General features: G+C 42.2%; 1 protein-coding gene across 4 annotated transcripts in view; it reads right to left on the reverse strand.

Annotated features, from left to right (window-relative positions):
* rerea (arginine-glutamic acid dipeptide (RE) repeats a) overlaps window positions 1-18056 on the reverse strand; it is a 106004-nt gene that overhangs the window by 23667 nt on the left and 64281 nt on the right. For 2 of the 4 annotated variants that reach the window (XM_086048758.1, XM_086048748.1), the window contains exons 6-10: window positions 18002-18056; window positions 12841-12889; window positions 11492-11616; window positions 9240-9339; window positions 7382-7480 (exon numbers count right to left, since the gene is read on the reverse strand). The exon at window positions 18002-18056 is cut by the window's right edge and continues 50 nt beyond it. In XM_086048758.1, the coding sequence (XP_085904884.1) occupies window positions 7382-7480; window positions 9240-9339; window positions 11492-11616; window positions 12841-12889; window positions 18002-18056 (428 nt within the window). Of the gene's footprint in view, window positions 1-7381; window positions 7481-9239; window positions 9340-11491; window positions 11617-12840; window positions 12890-15403; window positions 16156-18001 lie in introns of those variants that run through there. The other 2 variants (XM_086048774.1, XM_086048766.1) reach the window with 2 other exon arrangements.

An 18056-nucleotide genomic window follows, 5' to 3' on the forward strand; every position in this document is an offset into this window, starting at 1 on the left:
CCCTCTCCATTGTGAGGTGGAGAGGAGACATAAAAAAAAAAAACCTCAATAGGTCTTTGTTGCCTGTGCGCACTTCCTGCTTTAGAGTTCATTGCTGGAAGTTGTAAAACTGGTTTTGATAATGTGTATATAAGTATCACTAATACGTATCAGGATTACCATCTTGCACATGCTACACCATTTCAACGTGTTATCCTGTGAGAACACTACAGCAAGTCAGACCTTGGCCAACAAAACCCCTTTCAAGCAATATTATCAGCCATTACAGTTGACTTGCTAAAAGGTAACCTTTCAGAGCTGGCCGTGTACAAACCTAAGATGGTGGCTTGCCACCCAAAACCAGGGAACACTGCTATCTGTAATATGATTGGCTGTGAAATTCCACATGTAGCACTAGATGAAACAGATAGGCACGAAGTCTCCGTTGCCAAAATGCAGCAACGAATCAAAGGAATGGGGGCGACTTGGGAAGCCAGCTCAAAATGTGCACTCACCGTCCTTAGTTGGTTAGATGGCCGTGAATGTTGTAAAGTACACATCCAGGCTTGGATATGTATTCATTTATTTGAACAGGAAGAATTTAATCTTCTGTGCCTTCTGTGCGACGGATGCCGCGATAACCCCCCCTCCAAGTATCGCATTATTTTTGCCCCCTTAAATTTATGATACGGTACTGGTACCGGTACTTGGTGCAACACTAGTGTGCACACTTATTTGTATATCTGCACAGTGATCTCCTTCTGTATACCACAGTCATAAATCACCTCATTTAACCGAAAGTCAACTGCAAGTAAATTTATATTGAACTAGTGGTGGGCTGATGGTGAGGGCATTACTCTCCCCTAGGTCTCCCTTCTACCTCAGTGATGTTGTTGGCAGCCGGCTTGGGTTATCCATCAGCTTAAGACACAGGAGGAGATAAGCCATGGCACAGTACAGCTGGCTGAGTAATATAGACCTACAGCCCCATCGCAGTCATAGATCTCTGACACAGCATCATACTGCAAAACTGCTGCTACTGCTGTTTATTTAGATGGCACCGCCTGTTATTGGCATTATCGGCAGAGCTTGTCATTCCGCCTATGTGACGGACCGGTCCGTCTATCTGCCTTTGATGGAAGACCATTTTGTCGGCGATAAAACGATAGATAAACTTTTTTTTTAATTTACAGATTAAATAAACCGATTAAGCATAGTGGCAAGCCCAATTTTTTCTACGTCATCGTCTATTTTCACGGTTAGGCTTCAGTAGCCGTGGCGCGGTTTCCGTTTCCCGCAGCTGGGGTCCTCAAAGGTCCAAAAAGGTCCTAAACGGAGATGCATTTAGTCAAGCCGCAGTGAGGCTTCCAAGCCACAATGAGTTTTTCGTTTCAAATACCGCTCAGCCAGGTGGGGGTTGGGTTTTCTGATTATTGGCATGTATAAAGTAAATGGGCTGTCACTTATATAGCGCTTTTCTACCTTGGGTACTCAAAGCGCTTTACACTGTACATCATCTACCTACTGATGACGCAGCATCAGGAGCAACTGGGGGTTCAGTATCTTGCTCAAGGATACTTCGACATGGTCACCATGGCCGGGGATCGAACTCACAACCTCTGGGTTGGGAAACGACCACTCTACCACTGAGCCATGCCACCCCGTATAAAGTGTATGTATAAGTGTATAAGTGTGCTTTCATTACATTAGGTTTGCAACAGAAAAACAATTACTGTGTTTTCCGGGCTACAAGCCGCACTGTTATATAAGCCGCACAAACTCTATTTTTTAAGAACATTTTGGGGAAAAATGTAAATAAGCCGCACCTTTATATAAGCCGCACCTCTCTATGTTGAAAACTTTTATATTTACTGCATTTACAGAATAATTAGGAACTGTAAATGTACATGTGTGTACCCGAGCAGATTCTTTCCTAACAGTGCCTTTTAACACTGCAGCAACGTTGCTGATTAAAACAGAAGAGAACCAAGAGAAAAGTACATTTCACTGCCGACTGCCGCTCCAGTTTGTCAGCTAATGTCTACCAGACTCCACCATCTATTGTTCTACGACATTCTACATATGCACCTGTCTTGTTTTATGTTAATAAAGTCAGCCAATCTAACACACGACGTGCTAAATGAACAATCGCATTTCACATCGAAACAACAGAACAGACGTAACATCAGCCAATCGCATTCATGCGCACTTCACGGACCTCTAGGAAAACATAGAATCAAAGCATTACAGCACCTAATGCAATAACCTAGTCTATGGCGCCCTCGCCTGTTGAACTCCACCTGCAGTCACATCCAGTTAATGGGAAATGTATTGAATTGTACTGTCATTCCGGTTAGAGCGCCCCGAGTGGTGGAAGAAAAATCCACAGAATAGCTGCACCGGACTATAAGCCGCATGACTCAAAATCTAGGAAAAAAGTTGCGGCTTATAGTCCGGAAAATACAGTAGTGTGATGGCAAAACAAAGGTTAGTTTTTAAAAACATTAACTTGTATTTTTAGAAGTTAAGGCATCATTTTAAGTAATGAAGTGCACTAAAGATTTTGCCGAAAGACCCTGCACAATAAATCTAGTAAACACAAGCCATAGTTACTTTTTTTTTTTTTTCTTCAAGTATTTTCCAGACTATAAGATGCTCCTTTTTCCCTAGGTTTTGAACCTTGCGGTTTATATATATATATATATATATATATATAGGTGTGGCTATTCTGTGGATTTTTCTTCCACCGCTAGGTGCGGTCTAACCGGAATTACAATACAATACAACACAATTGCCATGAACAGGATGTAACTGCAGGTGGAGGAGTTCAACAGGCGAGGGTGCTACAAACTAGGTTATGAATTACATGGTACACGGAAGTACATGAATAAAAGGTGGACCTTAACTAACAAACTGGAGTGGCAGTGGGCAGTGAAATGAAGATAAGTACTCTGTTACGATTTAATCAGCAAAGTTGCTGCCGTGTTAAAAGGCACTGTTCGGAAACAATCTGTTCCGGTACATACATTTACAGTTCAAAATCATTCTGTAAATGCAGTAAATATCAAATTTTTCAAAATAGATAGGTGCAGCTTATATAAAGGTGCGGCTTATAGTCCGGAAAATATGGTACTTTTCTAATTGGGACGATTAATTCCATTGTGGTTTGATAAAACACAATTTGCTAATCGCAAAAGCTGCAATTTGACTGATTGAGAGCGGAGGGGAGGGGAAGAGTTCAGAGCCGGCAGAGAATGCAAAACTGTAATGAAAGACTGTCACGCTAGTGTGCGTAATTTTCGGTGAGTTTTCCGTCTCACGAGACCTTGAGGCGAGTATCTAACATATTTGATCTTTTTTTTCCTTGCGAGTTTTAAAAAAATAATAAACTCACCGCATGTGTTGTGTATTTTGTATGGTTTCAGATGGCTTTGTGTGTGCGTGTGTGTACAGTAAGTGGGGAAGTGTCTGTGCCTGTGTGTGAGCCACCCCGGCTGTCTGATGTGTGCTGCCCATTTAAAACAAAAGGGTTGACTGCGATTTATGTCTCTGATGTTTGCGCGCAAACACGGATACGATAGTGTGCGAGCTACTTTACTGGTGTCAAACCAAAACACGTCCTCTGGGCAAATAATTTGAAAATGGTAGTGAAGTGCAAAGTTGTCAGCAGCCATATATTAAAGGATAAATTTGGTTGTATCCAGCCAGATGTTGCGTTGTCCGATTCCTTGAATGAAACCAAATACGGATGAAAAGATGTTAGTCCTCATTTAATCAATGAAATGCCACCAAGTTGTAATGCCTGCTGGTCCGTTTTTAAAATAGAAAGACATTACATGATAAGCAGGTGAGGGTTAAAAATAATTTTGGAATTTTCATTATAGTTTGTTTTTATTCGAATTTGAGGTTTTTTTTTTTTGAATTAGTTAGTTTTAATTATAAGTTGCCAAAAAAAAAAAAAAAAAACGCTACGGGAGAGATGCTTACGGCAGAGGTTTATTTAAAGCTGGCTAAGAAGTGAGCGAGTCGAGAGTTGTAATGTAACTGCTTTATTTAACAGCAGTCATTGTTTGCACGTCAATATGCAGCGGACATGAAAGAGGCCAGTCTCAGAACGGATGGGTGGAGAAACCCGGTCCATGGAGCGGGCGTGTGCGGTTGTGTGTGGGGCGGCATGGACGATGAGTTTGGAGCGGTGGGCCGCGCAGCGAAGAACTGAAAATCCACCCATTCGGCGTGGCTAGAAAAATTGAGTTTTTTCCCTCTTCGCCTCGCGGCAGCCAATAGGGCAGTACTGCGTCACACGCAGCGTCCTGTACACTCGGCCAGTTACAACTACCGGGACAAGAAAAAAAGAGATTAGGCTTGGAGAACCGTGAGCAAGGAGCTTGTTATATCTGGTATGTTTTGACTTACTTTCTTTTTTTTTTTTTTTTTTACAGCTGTTGAACTTTACCAAGATGGCAATATTGTTTGCATTAGCTTTAGCACAGTGTCGGCCACTTGATTGCGATGTCGAAACCTTTTTTTGGTTTTGCCAGTCGTTGTCTACTACCAAGCAAAGCCCCTCCCCTCTGCAATGTGCGTGAATGAAGCGGCTGCGGCATTCAGGTTTCAAATTTCCCGCGGTCAAACGCTCGAGCTGCTTCTTCTCCTTTTCTTCGTCTCATTCGTGTTCGGAGGCAATTTTTGTAGTTTGCCCATTTCGCCAAATAGGTTGAGATGAACTATGGCCGCTTTGCGACCACGTCACATGCATGAGGGGCGATTAGTGTGCCGGACTAAAATCCACCTCCGCCCTTGCTCCGCCCTACTTTAAAACTTGTCGCCTCCCGTCCCAAAAATGGGCGTCCGTCCGGGATGGAGGGACAGACCATTCCGCCCCCGGGACAGACTGCCCAGCTCTGCTTACTGTATGCATTGTGTTTTTTGTCATCTATAGCCGCTGAAACACTGGCCATTCAGACTGGCTTTTTTGCATCTTTTTACCAGCTCACTGTTCTGAGTGTAATGTACCAACGTGAGATGGGGATTGAAATCAGCTCTACCACTTTCTGAGGTAGTATTCAAGGCGTACCAGATGTGAAAACTTTTGCTCACGCATCTTTGTGTTGAAAGTAGGGATGTAACAATTCACTCAAGCCCTGATTCAATTTTCAGTTCCCGATTTTCGATTTGATTTTTTTTTTTAAAGCGCTACCATGCGCCGTGGTGCTGCAGCCATCCACAAACGCAATATGCAATGATGTTTGGTGCAAGCGTGTCAAAAAGGGCTGCGACAAACTATTATTTTGCTAGTTAGCTAATCACCAACAGTAGTTGCAATTAGTCAACTAATCGGATCCTATGTAAATCGCGGCATAAATGCACCAGCTCTTATATGACTATCGGTAGGTTACAGCTTCGGTTATTTAAGGTATGTACTAGAGACAATTAAGATGAAAGTACATTCAACTTGTATTAAACATTGCAGCTTGTACCTGCATTCCTGACATGTTTATAAATGATGGAGTAATTGAAATTGATGGCGATACTGTGGCCCAAATTGTTTTTTGTTGTAAATATTTAGTGCATTTTACAATAGAACCAAAAACTATACACTATGCTGAGTTGCACTAATATGAAACTACTTATAAATAGAAAAAGGAAATACTTGTAAACATTTCACTTTTCTCGGCACCAAGCCTTTTTTAATGTAGAAGAGAGTGAAATCATGAGTAAATGTGCGAAATAAAACTAAACTAAATACTTCACACTTTTTAATTTTGTTTCTATTTAACCTTAATACAAAATGTTTTGTTTCGCTTGTTTAATATGCATAACGTGATCTACACATTCAAAATGTGGTAAGCACCTGGAATGGAAAAAAATGTTATTAGGAGGAACAATGTTTTTTCAGCACTCTAAATTTGTATATTCTAATAACCTGTATCTGTTATGTATTTTATTATTAGGTGTTGCCATTAAGGTTTGTGGATAGGTCGACAGTGCCTGATTCAAGCTATTTGAATTAAATTTTTAGTTAGGATAAAAACTGGTAGAACATCAATCCACCTAAATCTACCTGTACCGACATATATTCTTGCGCAGAAATGGTGTTCAGATATACATATGTGGAGAGTTCAGTGGAGATCCTGGATTATGTCTCAGCAGCTGCCGACAGAGATGTGTAAGGGCACGGCAAGTCAAAGTGGAGGAGGGGAGGCTGACAAGTGACCTTGGAGACAGGCCACTGCGATCATTCCAGCGGCACCCGCTGTCACTACTATTCACATCTCTCATAAGTACAGCCGGGGTGGGGAGGAAGAGCAGGCAGCGATAATGAAGCTCAACCAACCTGGAGAAAAGATGTAAAAGGAAGGCATGGCGGGTGATAAATGAATGAAGAAAAGCCAAGATCGTTTCTGTGGGCCGGACCGCCAATGACACACGTCCCTCGAGGCCATGAGGTTGAAAAGGCACAACGGGTGAGCAGATCACAGGGACCGACTGGATATCCAACTGCCCCAGGTTGGGCAAGTGTTGCACAAATGGCCTCCACACGTCACACACCAGACAGCCATTACAACTGCAGGTGATCATCATCTTATGGATCGTCAACATTCCTACATGTTTGTTATGTCACTTTTCCACAGCAGTTAAGACTGGTGCCTGCCCGTGATCATGAAATGGAAACAAGAACTACTAATTTGGTCCAACAAAAGGGTGGCTGGCTTAATTACATGCTGCCAGCTTTGGCTTTTTAAAGATGTGACCATCATGTTCAATTATGCACGGAAGAATACCGCTTCACTTGCACTGCATTCAAGCACTCAAAACTGAACAAAAGGGGGCCAAAGCCTCAGGATTACCAGTAATACGTGAAGGAAAAAAAAAAGAAAAAAAAAGAGGCGGGAGAAGACCCCACAGAAGGAATGTTCACTTGAATAGAAAAAAATGTGTGACTATTTAGTTGTTGTGCCATGGCGTCCTTTCCTCTACTATCCGCCATTTTCTGATTCCATTCCTTGAACAGCTGTGTCAAAATGCACATCTAAATTCAAATGGCGGATAGGATTACCAGCACTCAGCCTATACCCTTTCCAGCCTTCTTCCCTAAGGATTTATTTTGTGGGTGATAAACCGGATGCAGCTGCTCTTGAGGGTGGGAGGAGCTGGTGAGTGTTTTCCCTGATGTCTTTTGTGACTCCGGCCAAGAGCTCTGCTTCAACTTGCACTCAACAGCACCCTCCACAGGCACCAACTAGTTTCTGTCAACTGTTGGACATGCGAGGCAACAATAACATGCCGCATTGAGAAGAACCTCAACAGACACTCAAGCATTCCCTAAATAATTCCCTCTATGCATAGCACACATGGGTTGTATGCATGTGTTTCCAAATAGACGTTGTTCTCCTCTTACCACTTCATCCTCAGACCAGCACTTCTCTATCAACTTCGGTACCGGCTTCTTCACCAGTCGCTGGAGAGCTTTGCCGGCATCATAGCTGCTCTCGTGAAGCTGCAGAAAACAGAAAAAAGAAAAGAAAAAAAAAAAAAAGACAATTAAAACCACAATGCATGCAAGTAAATGTGAACATGGAGGCAAACCATAAATTGCCACAGAAAAGCAGCTCATACTTTAAAACCTGAATCTAGAACAGAAACTCAAACTCTCTTTGTCAGCCAAAACTCAAGAGTACAATTTAGATCATGGGACTAAGAGCAGAAACATTTATTGATGAGACAAAAACAAACTTATACAAGTTCCTTTGCTCTTTTTATGCCATTTTGTTCAGATACTTGGCATCTTTTCTTGGCAACAAGTTTGTTTATGTCTGGGATAAGGTTCTGAGTTTCATCACAGAGGATATGTGTTTGTGCTACCAACGAGAGACACCGTTCAAGTCGCATGTAGACGGAGGCAACAGAACGACCATTCTGTAAGGCAGCAGTTGCGCTGCATTATGGGATTTGTAGTTTGTGTGTCGTCAAAGTTCTACATTGTGCCATTATAGACATTGTAGTGTTAAAATAATCGAAGGAGGCGTTTCCCAGAATGCTTTGTTGAAATTGCAATGATCACATTCGACTGTTATCATGCCTTTTTAAATTGCTATTGTGTACAGACAATGGATTCTTTAAAGTGGTTCAATTTCTATTTGTGTATACTTGGCTACTTTGGGTGAAATCAATCTGTCACTCTAAATTGCAATGTTAGTGCAATTAATGACAGTAGGTCAGCAAAGTTGCCAAAAGTTTACAATGTTTTTATGCCCACTGCATCAGACAGTTCCACCCTTGTTATCAAACGGTTCCACAGGCCGGTTGCAACTGCAAGCTGGGCTAAGAGTTTGACACATATGATCTTTAGGATATTTGCTGAAATGTATTTCTTTAACTATATATACTCTTACCTAAAAACACTTTGTTGTGTCTTTGTTGTGTTGTCAAAAGACTTAGCATGCTTTTATTGTGAAGCGTGACATTTTAAGACGAACTAAGATGGAACAAATTGATTGTGCAAACATTACTGCCTGTCATTATTTTTCACCTATTTTTTTTTTATTGACATAAAAAAAGGTTCCTACGACTACTGTTCTCCTGAATTGTTTGCTTTATTTATGGTATTTCCTGTGTCTTTTGCAATTAAGTCTAAGTGAAAGCATTCCTCTCATCTGCTTTTGTGTGTGTATTTTATTGAGGAGATACATTATTAGAGACTACAAAGGATATTTCAAAGAATGGATACTGATCAGAAACCTCCGATTGAGCATGAAAGGAAAAGCCGAGACACCAAACAACACAGGGACAAGACAGTCGCAATGCAGCTTTGAGCCTGGTGTCACATTAAATTGGCTGAAAAATAGACATTACTGGGACTATTCCTCTGAGGGAAAAAAATAAATAAGTACTACTCATTGGAATTGCAAATCCTTAGAGGGAGGTTGACAGACAATGACCAGCCAGCTCTGTTAATGTCCTGGTTTATGGAGTTGGAATACAAATGCCCTGTTTATGACTCCTCTCATCTCCTCCATAGGATTTTATATCTCTGTATTCAAATTTGGAGTGACAGCCACATCTCTCATTACATCTGATGTTAAAGAAGCCCCTGAGGGAAGGTTTATTACAGGAGGCTGCTGTACTGGCTCACGGGCCGTATCATTACCCGTCACTGAAGCGATGGAGTCGTGAGTGGACTCCCGGTGATTCAAACATTACGATGGTGTTGTTGACTATGTTAAGCCCAGTGTTAAGAATTATGGTATTGTCCTTACAGTGTTGAGTGCGTTTAATGTAGTGTCATCTCGAGAGGCTGCTAGACATCCATCCTCTGTTGAGCCTCCGTCACACATCCCTGCAAAGGCGGCCATGCTCCTGTGGATGCAGCACATAGTCAACATGAACGAATGCTGGTCTTCTGCTTCAAGCGTTACAATATCACTTGGGTGACAAATATTGTGTCTCATGGGCATTAGGGCTGCACGATATTAGAAAAACATGCGATATGCGACATGGATGTTTCCAATAGCGATATCAATATTTTTGCTATATTTAACATTTATCAGAGAAATTACATTTTAATTATCTAATGAAAGAAGTATTGTTTTTGCCTGTAGCAAAATATGCTAGTTCAATGTGTTCTTAGCTAATTAATTGTAATTCCACTAGATAATGTACAACTATTGGGTAGGGATGTACATTTAAGTTTGCATCTGACCGGTAAACATAAACATATCATTCCAGAAGAAAATTATTGCATGTCTTTGCAATATGCATATTGCATAGACAATGATCGCAATGGATATTTTTTTCGATATATTGTGCAGCCCAAATGGGCATCCCCTAAAACACCAGTTCCTCAACTTTTATTTGCTGGGCACACCTAAAAAATTAATATCTTGAAGATGAGGAAGTTCGTTTGATAGTAACCGCAAGCGGGAAGTACATTTAAGTCTCAATATGACATATATGGACATACAAACACACAGAGCTTTTGTCTGTACTATGCAACCACTTTAGATGTATTTTTGACCACCTACTAGAAGCTTATGGATATGCGGCAAACATAACATAACAGTGACATCCATTGTTGATATACCAAATGAATTAGTTTCTGATAAGCGAGATATCAATAAAACAAAAATCACCATGGACATGCCAAAAGACGCCGTCGCCTGCTCCCCCTTCCTCTTTTTTTTGCTCCATTTTGTATTTATTTGTGCGGCTTTATTTGCTTATCACTTACTAGTCTGCAAAGCAATTCTACTTCCTGTTTACATTCTTGTGACCAATAAGAGAAGACAGCGATTTATTGAGACTAGTGATAGACCGATATTCTATATTTCGGCGCATATCCGCATCTGTCATTTTTTTTACAATCAGATGGTCTACAAGCGGTCAATTCGATTAGTTTGCAATGTTAAATACTCTGCAGGAAAATCACACTGGTCACCTGCTGGCCAGTAGCTGTGTTGAGGATAGATTTTTTTGTTTTGGATCTTAAAATAAAGATAGCTATGAATGATAAGTGAAAGAGTCAAACAAAGATGTCTATTTTCTAAGACTGACAAAAAAATTACATGTTGCAAATCTCTAAAGCTGGTTATTAAACCTGTCCTTAAATGCATTTAAATGAAGTGAAGTGTTGGGAGTTTGTATTACTTAAAATTTAGACGCCAATATTTTCAATTTTACCACAAACAGTTATCGGCCTCCTTGACCACTGCTAATCGCTATCAGCCCTGAAAAAACATTATGAGTCAATCACTAATTGAGACACATTTTGATACAGTACTTGGAATTTTTACCGAACACAAAGTGTACAAGGTGAAACACAAAATCTGCACACAAACTCAACAATTATTTTGTTTGCAGTTGTTCACATATTTGAATGTGTAAAAAGTCGAGTTGCAGATTTGATAATTTTTTGTATAAAATAAAATTTGCTTCACTGCTTATTGTGCCTACATCTGACATTTTTTTGTTTACATTTCAATGGTAATATTGTAATAATACCGTTAACAATAGTTTTGGTCATGACAACTGTGTTATGATACTCTTATACGGTTTCTTTCCTACATGCAGGTCGTATAAAACACTGCATGCCATTAGTGTTGTTTTCTGGAAAATTAATCTTAAAGGGAAGTCAACAGAAACATATCTTTTTCAAGAATATGTTCTATGCCAGCTCACTAGTTGAAGCAAGGCATTCTGATAAATACTGCGTTTGTGGAATAAAAGTGAATCCACCCGTTTTTAGCCTGGGCCCTGAGCAGTTGTTTACTGCTTAACTCATATTCCACAAACAATATTAATCAGAATGCCGTGTTTCAACCATTGGGCCGACTGGGAACATATTCTTGAAAACATTTAAATAAAGCTAAATGTAACCAATTACAATCAGCATTAAAAAAAAGTATTGGGGACAAGTGAAATGAAATTTGATTTGAGTGTAAAGCAAACAAATGCTGATTGTACATTATATAAACACACTTGGGTGACACTGATGAGTAACATTCAGGCTCACCTTGCAGCTCTGAGGTACATGAGAAGGTCACAGTCGTTGACCCCCGGCATCCAGACCAGCTCCTCATTCTCTGTCACGGCCTGGCCACCAGAGTTGGGGAAAGGCTGCAGCTCTGGAAGCTTGGCCTAATTAGGTCCGGGGGAGAAGGAGTAGCACAGATGGTGTCACACTACAAATAGCATGCGGGCTTAAAGAAAATATCAGCTTGCCAACCCGTCATCAAATTTGAATTTATTTGGAGCAGGGAAGAGGACGTGCTAAGGCCACAATGTCAGGTAGCTGGTGAAGCGTTTAGCAATGAATGTATGAAACCATCACGTCAAACGCCATAAACGTGATGAACCGAAGCAGTCACAGTCCACCCACCGTTCGGTCCTATGGTACTCCCATATAAATGGGTCTAGTGTGCTATTGTATTTGAACGTTGGTCACAATAGTGGCACTTGGAGAGTATTTTTTCTTAAGTGGTACTTCATGTAAAGGCCTGGACAGATCAATCCAACGTCAGACGTCGATAAGCGTCGAATTGCGCCGTCTTATTGATGTCGCGAACACCGTCGTAACATCGGATCCCGTTGGGAAGCATCTGGTGGCCGTTTCAGCATGTTGAATCGGCGTCTTAAGTTGTGACATTTGGTCACTCTAATTGGCTGTTAATTAGCGAATCAGCGCACGGTTCAAGAACAGGAAGTGATGAAGGCGGATAAACAGTACGCAATGAAAGCCTTGAGTATTCTGCCTTTGTCGCCTTAATCTTATTTCAAGTACAGAAGCGAAGGTTGACGATATAAGTATTGCACTGTGTCAAGACCGCGAGGGTTTGCTAGGCATGGGAGTTCATCATGAGCGAAAATATAGCAGAATGCATTGATTACGTTTTTATATTTTGCCCCCACCAAGAGCTTTCCGGTTGGCTTTATTCTAACCATGAGGAATAGTGACTACCACCGCCAATGGTATGGAGGGGTATTACATCTCATGCATGCGCAGAAGGTAGTTTATGGTCAGCGTCGCTGTCTGTCGTTGCGGTGTATTTTTCCAGCGTGATGTGCCGTCAGTCGGCCCGATGCCGCAGGGGTAAGCGTCGGTCACAATTGGCCGACATCGGAATGGTCTATCTAGGCCTTAAAAAGTTTGAGAACCACTGATCTAATTGATGTGCAATGTTACCATAGCTCAAGTGATAGGCAGCCAGGACGTTATGAGAACATTCACCAAATATTGGCTACCAGTTATCTTAAGGAAAAAAGAAGAACAAATGTCTCCAAAGTAAGCTAAAACATTCAACAATGGAGCCATTTTCCAATGGAAAGACAGGATATGTACTTTCGATGGGTACGATGACTTACTTGGTGACTGGGGCCCACCCGGATTTCCCCCTGAGTGCTGTTTAGCCGCCTGAGGAGACAAAAGAGAGCAGATTGAAACAACATTCAGCATGTACTTGGAAGCCTTTCAAAGTTAGCTGAAAGAAAGCAGCATGCATTGTACTTGATGAATTAGACTGTGCTTTAATGTGAAACTCAAACAACTCTTAAATGCACCAACACAACACGCAAGACCGCAGCACATTTGTAGGCTTGCTATTGTGAATGCACCCATAAAACGGAATCCTCTAAAAGAAAAGGAGGGGTTGGGAGGGGGGCTTTTACAAGGGCCTCTGCAATGGCTGCTGGTACAAATGTCGGTAGCCATGGCAACTGCACTTTAATAATAGTGTTCTGAATCTCCAGCTGCAGTGGATTAAAGAAAATGACAAGCTGTTCCTTTTGAAGAGCCTTTCCCTTCGGTTGCCTAGGTAACAGCGCTGATTTTCATAGAGCCATGCGCAGGGCAGCCCAGAATGTGTCAGTGTGATTTGCACCCTGAGAAGCTCGCACTCCATCATCGGGAGCTGGCTGAAACACGAGAGGCCCGCTAGTCTCTTTGCAGTGCTGCAATCTTCAGATCCACGAGACAGGTTCTCATTTGATCCAACATTCTCCTCAGCAGGCATGCTGTTCCTCACGGGAACAAACAGGACAGAGTGAACCAAACCTATAGCGAGACATGCTGTCAGCAGCTCCGGACAAATACTGAATTCCTTTTACAGCGATTTCAGGATTGTTTGCTGCTGCTCGGCATGTCCAGAAATATTTTCAAAATGCTATTTTATGACAAACATTGCAATCAGAGATTTCAGAAACCTAGAATAATAATCATTGCACAAAAGAATAAATCATGTTACCATCACAGGTAAGGTGACACAGGACAGCAAAATTTGCATCATGATTTAAAAACATTTAAATCATCTGCTCGGCTGTTATTCTCATGAGTCGTGACAATTACATTTATTACATTGCTATCTTTAAAGAATTTCAGTAAAGGTAAACAAATCAACCAATCTCAAACATTAAACTACTAATATAAATTACTTTTACTAGGACAGGGTTTTATCATATCAACATGGCGCAACTTTGTTAATGAACATGTCCACATGGCCAATGTGTTAAATTTCCAGTGTGCTTAACTTCTGCAAAAACAATCACAAAAATGAGCAGCCACCCAGGTCCACGTTGAGTATAGCAGGAGGCTGTAAGGACGAAAAATGAGGACTGCATGTGAGGACTCGATTCTGAGTGCAGACGACTCGACGGAACACTGAGAGTGGAGCTGGAATACAGAAGGACTGCTTGTACGTGTGAGCAAAGCGCCTAGTAAACTCTTCAAGAGATCTTTAAGATCTAATACAATATGTGTACAGTAAAGCCCAGACATGCATTTGGGACAAGGACCAAGCCCTGCTCTAAAGAGAAAAAAAGAAAAAAAATTGAGTCGATGACACTCCCCCCAAAACTGACTATAATAATAGTTTAAACCATAAATACACCACAAACTATGGCCTCAAAACGCTTAAATATTTTAAAATTCATATTACCCTTACAATTTAACTTGCCTACCAATTATTTTATTTTGAAAAATGCACTTGAAGTGTGCATGTGGCAGAGCAAAATTACACATATGCAGCCAAGATGCTCCAGAACGTCCACTAACAACATTAGTATAATGTTCTGAGTGCATACAGTCACCAACTTATGTACCCAACACTGTCCAATAACAACTACCATGGGCCCCACACTAGGCTAAGCATTTTAGTCTTATTTTGGTTCACTGTATTAGCTGTACAGCATGGAATTAGGCAGTTTGGATTAGCACTGATAACACACTTCAACAGAGATATACAGTATCTCATGCACATGCTTGAATTTTGTCATTAATTCATGCAAAGTTATTATTTTTATTGAATATTTACAACTTTACATGTCACACTGTCTAATGCAAAAACTGGTCACATTATTTAAATAAGATAATAATCCAATGGTCCTTCATTTTTCTTAAACTGCACTGCATTGAACCATGCATGTAACTAATATAAATCGCTTATGTGCAACAAGCCCAGCTGTTAATGACAGGCGTTTCAAATCCAAAATTGACAGTCAAAGTTTGTGCGTGCTCGCAATCAGCCGCAGCCCCGCCCCCTTTATCAATTTCAACCAATAGCGGCACGAGTGTGTGGCACACTGACATAATTGCAGCGCAGTAAAAACAAGAGAAGAGACAATTCCGCGGCATTCAAATACTTGTGACAGGCGCCACGCGTGGATGTGGATGTGGCTGTGGCAAGCTTTGTGTGCAGCATGCAGAGCGCCATGTCATTCGAGTGTAAACAGGAGCTGCAAAATGGAGCCACACTAGCCTCCGTGGCAATTTATACCGTCGCGTAAACGCATGCATGCCTGCGTGGATAGCACCCACGTTATTACAGGTGTGATCGTACGGGACCACGAGCTAGAACGCACGATGACAGCGAAGCAAGCGGACAAACAAATAAAAGAGGAGTCGACATTAGCGCGGCTGCCGAGAGCTACCTACCTCCGCGGGCTGAACAAGTCGTCCATGTCGGACATGGAGCCCTCTTTGGCGGGTGACACTGCGTGTGTGCAACGCTCCCTCGCTCGCACCTATATGTGCGTAGGTGCTCAAAATGGAGAGGCGCGCAACTGAGTTTGTGCCGTGACCTCAGCAGCCTGCGAGCGCACGCACCGCGCCGCCAGCTCGCCTCGCTGTTTACGGGGACGCCACTGAGCATGTGCCGCGACCTCGCAGCGGCGGACGGCCAACCAGAGGCGCAGACACGCGCACGCACGAGACGGAAATCGGTGCCCCTCTCCACCCACGACCCACCCCCCCGTGTGTATGCGCCATCATAAACACGGGTGCAATTGCGAGGCTGCACAAGCGCCGCTCGGAATATCAAGCATGTGGAGCAGGGGAGGGGGAGGGTGGGGAGAGCTGTGAGGCGGAAGATGAATGAACAGAGCTCGGAGAGAGGGTGCCTCCAACTGGCAACTCTCCCACGACCAGAACGAGGACAAACGTCGGAGCAACACGTGACAAGCACTAACAAGTGAATGGTTCGGGACTGGAATCACATCACTGACGCCTCTGCATTATTAGCGGCAATGGGGGCATTGTCCAGCAGATGGGGCCAAAGAACAAAGCCGTTCAAAAATATTTTTTTTGCAACAGTCACAACACCCATTCAGAACGCTCAGTTGTGCTTTCTCTCACACAGCATTCACGTTATTTGCGCCGTTCGTCACGGAATGCAGGTAAATGATTATAATTAAATTAAAATGCTACAACAAACCTCGAATCCATTGTATATTTTTATCAGAGCTGGGCACTTGACCCTTTTTTGCCGGTCCGGCCGCGACCCTCCACCCTTGACTGGGCACCCTTCCGGCCGCGACCCCCGGCCCTTATTCAAAAAAATTATCAGCCTCCGCCCCGTTCAGCCCTACGCCCCCCCAAAAAAAGTGTCTGTGACAATTAGCATAGCATCGTGACAACCAAGAGTCTGTCATAGATGGTGGATGTAACAGAGAATCCGGTCACTTTTTAAAAATAAAATATTTTTCAGCCTGAGATGAATAAACCGGAAGTACTGTACATTTCTTTATTCTTTCATCTGAGCGGCCTGCCACTGCCCGGTCCAAAGTGGCCCACGGCCCAATACCAGTGGTATCCAACCACAGTCTGCAGCCCGGTGGGGGGACCACTGGTATAGTCCACTCTGCTTCTCTTAAATAATGACTTGCTGTTTTATTGAATGTCTAAATGTGATGGTACACTGTTTGTGTTCAAATATCAGTGACTTGTAGGGTTATTTGCATTTCTCATTATGCGTTAACATTAGCATTAAGACAAAAGACTAAAGTTGCAATATGTGCAGGGGCGCACATTTTTTTTTATGGGTTACTCACATGAGTACCAGGAGATTGTCTTTGGTACTCACTGTGTGCACAAAATGTGCACCAGGGAGCCTACAACTGCTGCGAGTGAGTTGCTTAAGTTTCGGCACAACGCTGTAGTACGCACCAATGTTAACGGCAGCACCGTCTGTGCACACAGCAATCAGTTTAGCGGTACAGTTATCCAAGCTTGCATCCTCGAAAAGTCTCACTAGTCCGTCATGGCTTGTGCGGTTCGATCAGCACCCAGTTCAATTCCTCCAAAGAAGTCCGAGGTAAGTTCTCCGTCACTGTACACTGACACGTAAATGAGCTGTTTTATCAGCTAGATGTGGATGTGAGCGGCAAATCTTGCACCACATTTCATTGCACTCATCATTAGTTTCAAGCCACGACAGGCCTTGGCGCCACTTTTCAGAAAAGAAACCATTTTGATCGGCTCGGGCTCGGTTGGCTGTTTCTTTTTTGGTGGTGAAAGAAGCAGCATAATGGATTTTATTTTACTGTTTGTCTGTTTTTTCATCTTTGACAGTTGGCTCGTTCGTTGCCCGAGTGGGCCAAAACAGGCAGATGAGAGGGCATCCTAAAGCCAATGTAACAAGAGCACCCAGAAAGTGCTGACCTTTCCCAAGGCTTTGAAAAAATGTAACATGAAAATCTGGAGGCTTTACTATGCATACACAACAAATACGTGTTTCTTATACAAATGTATGCGAAAAATGCAATCCATCACCCAAATGCCCCTTGGGTCAAATGAAGTCATTTCAATTAAATCTGATGAGCCCCTTAAAGATTTTATTTTAAATTCAAAATCAAGTCAACATCTAATTAGAAAACTAACAACAAGTTTGCTGACAACATGGTTTAACAAGGGCTCACAAGTCATGGGTCAGCTCTGCTACAGGGGCTGAGATGTGAATTATTTTGTCGGTGATGAATTTCTGGGAAAACTTCAGGTTTAGAGGTCGATTCGCCCATAGGTTTTGGGAAGAGGCATCAGGCGCTTTAGGCTTTAATGAGTTAAAAGGATTGGAATCGAGAATCTTTTGTTACCGGAATCATTCAAATTCATACAAAGCCCAATCCTAGTCATCATGCATATCTGAATACATAGTGAAGAATTATGGAACTACAATGTAAATGAGCAAATCATATGCATTCAACTCGATTTTAGGCAAATAGTTGCTGGGGATTAATAGGGAAAAGAGCTCCTCACCTTGTCTCTGGGTTATATCCAAGGATATAGAAAAAGGAGTCAATGCGGGCTTTGA

The sequence above is a fragment of the Filicampus tigris genome, chromosome 1 (assembly GCF_054856515.1).
Source record: "Filicampus tigris isolate MCC_2025a chromosome 1, RoL_Ftig_1.0, whole genome shotgun sequence".
Classification (NCBI taxonomy): domain Eukaryota; kingdom Metazoa; phylum Chordata; class Actinopteri; order Syngnathiformes; family Syngnathidae; genus Filicampus; species Filicampus tigris.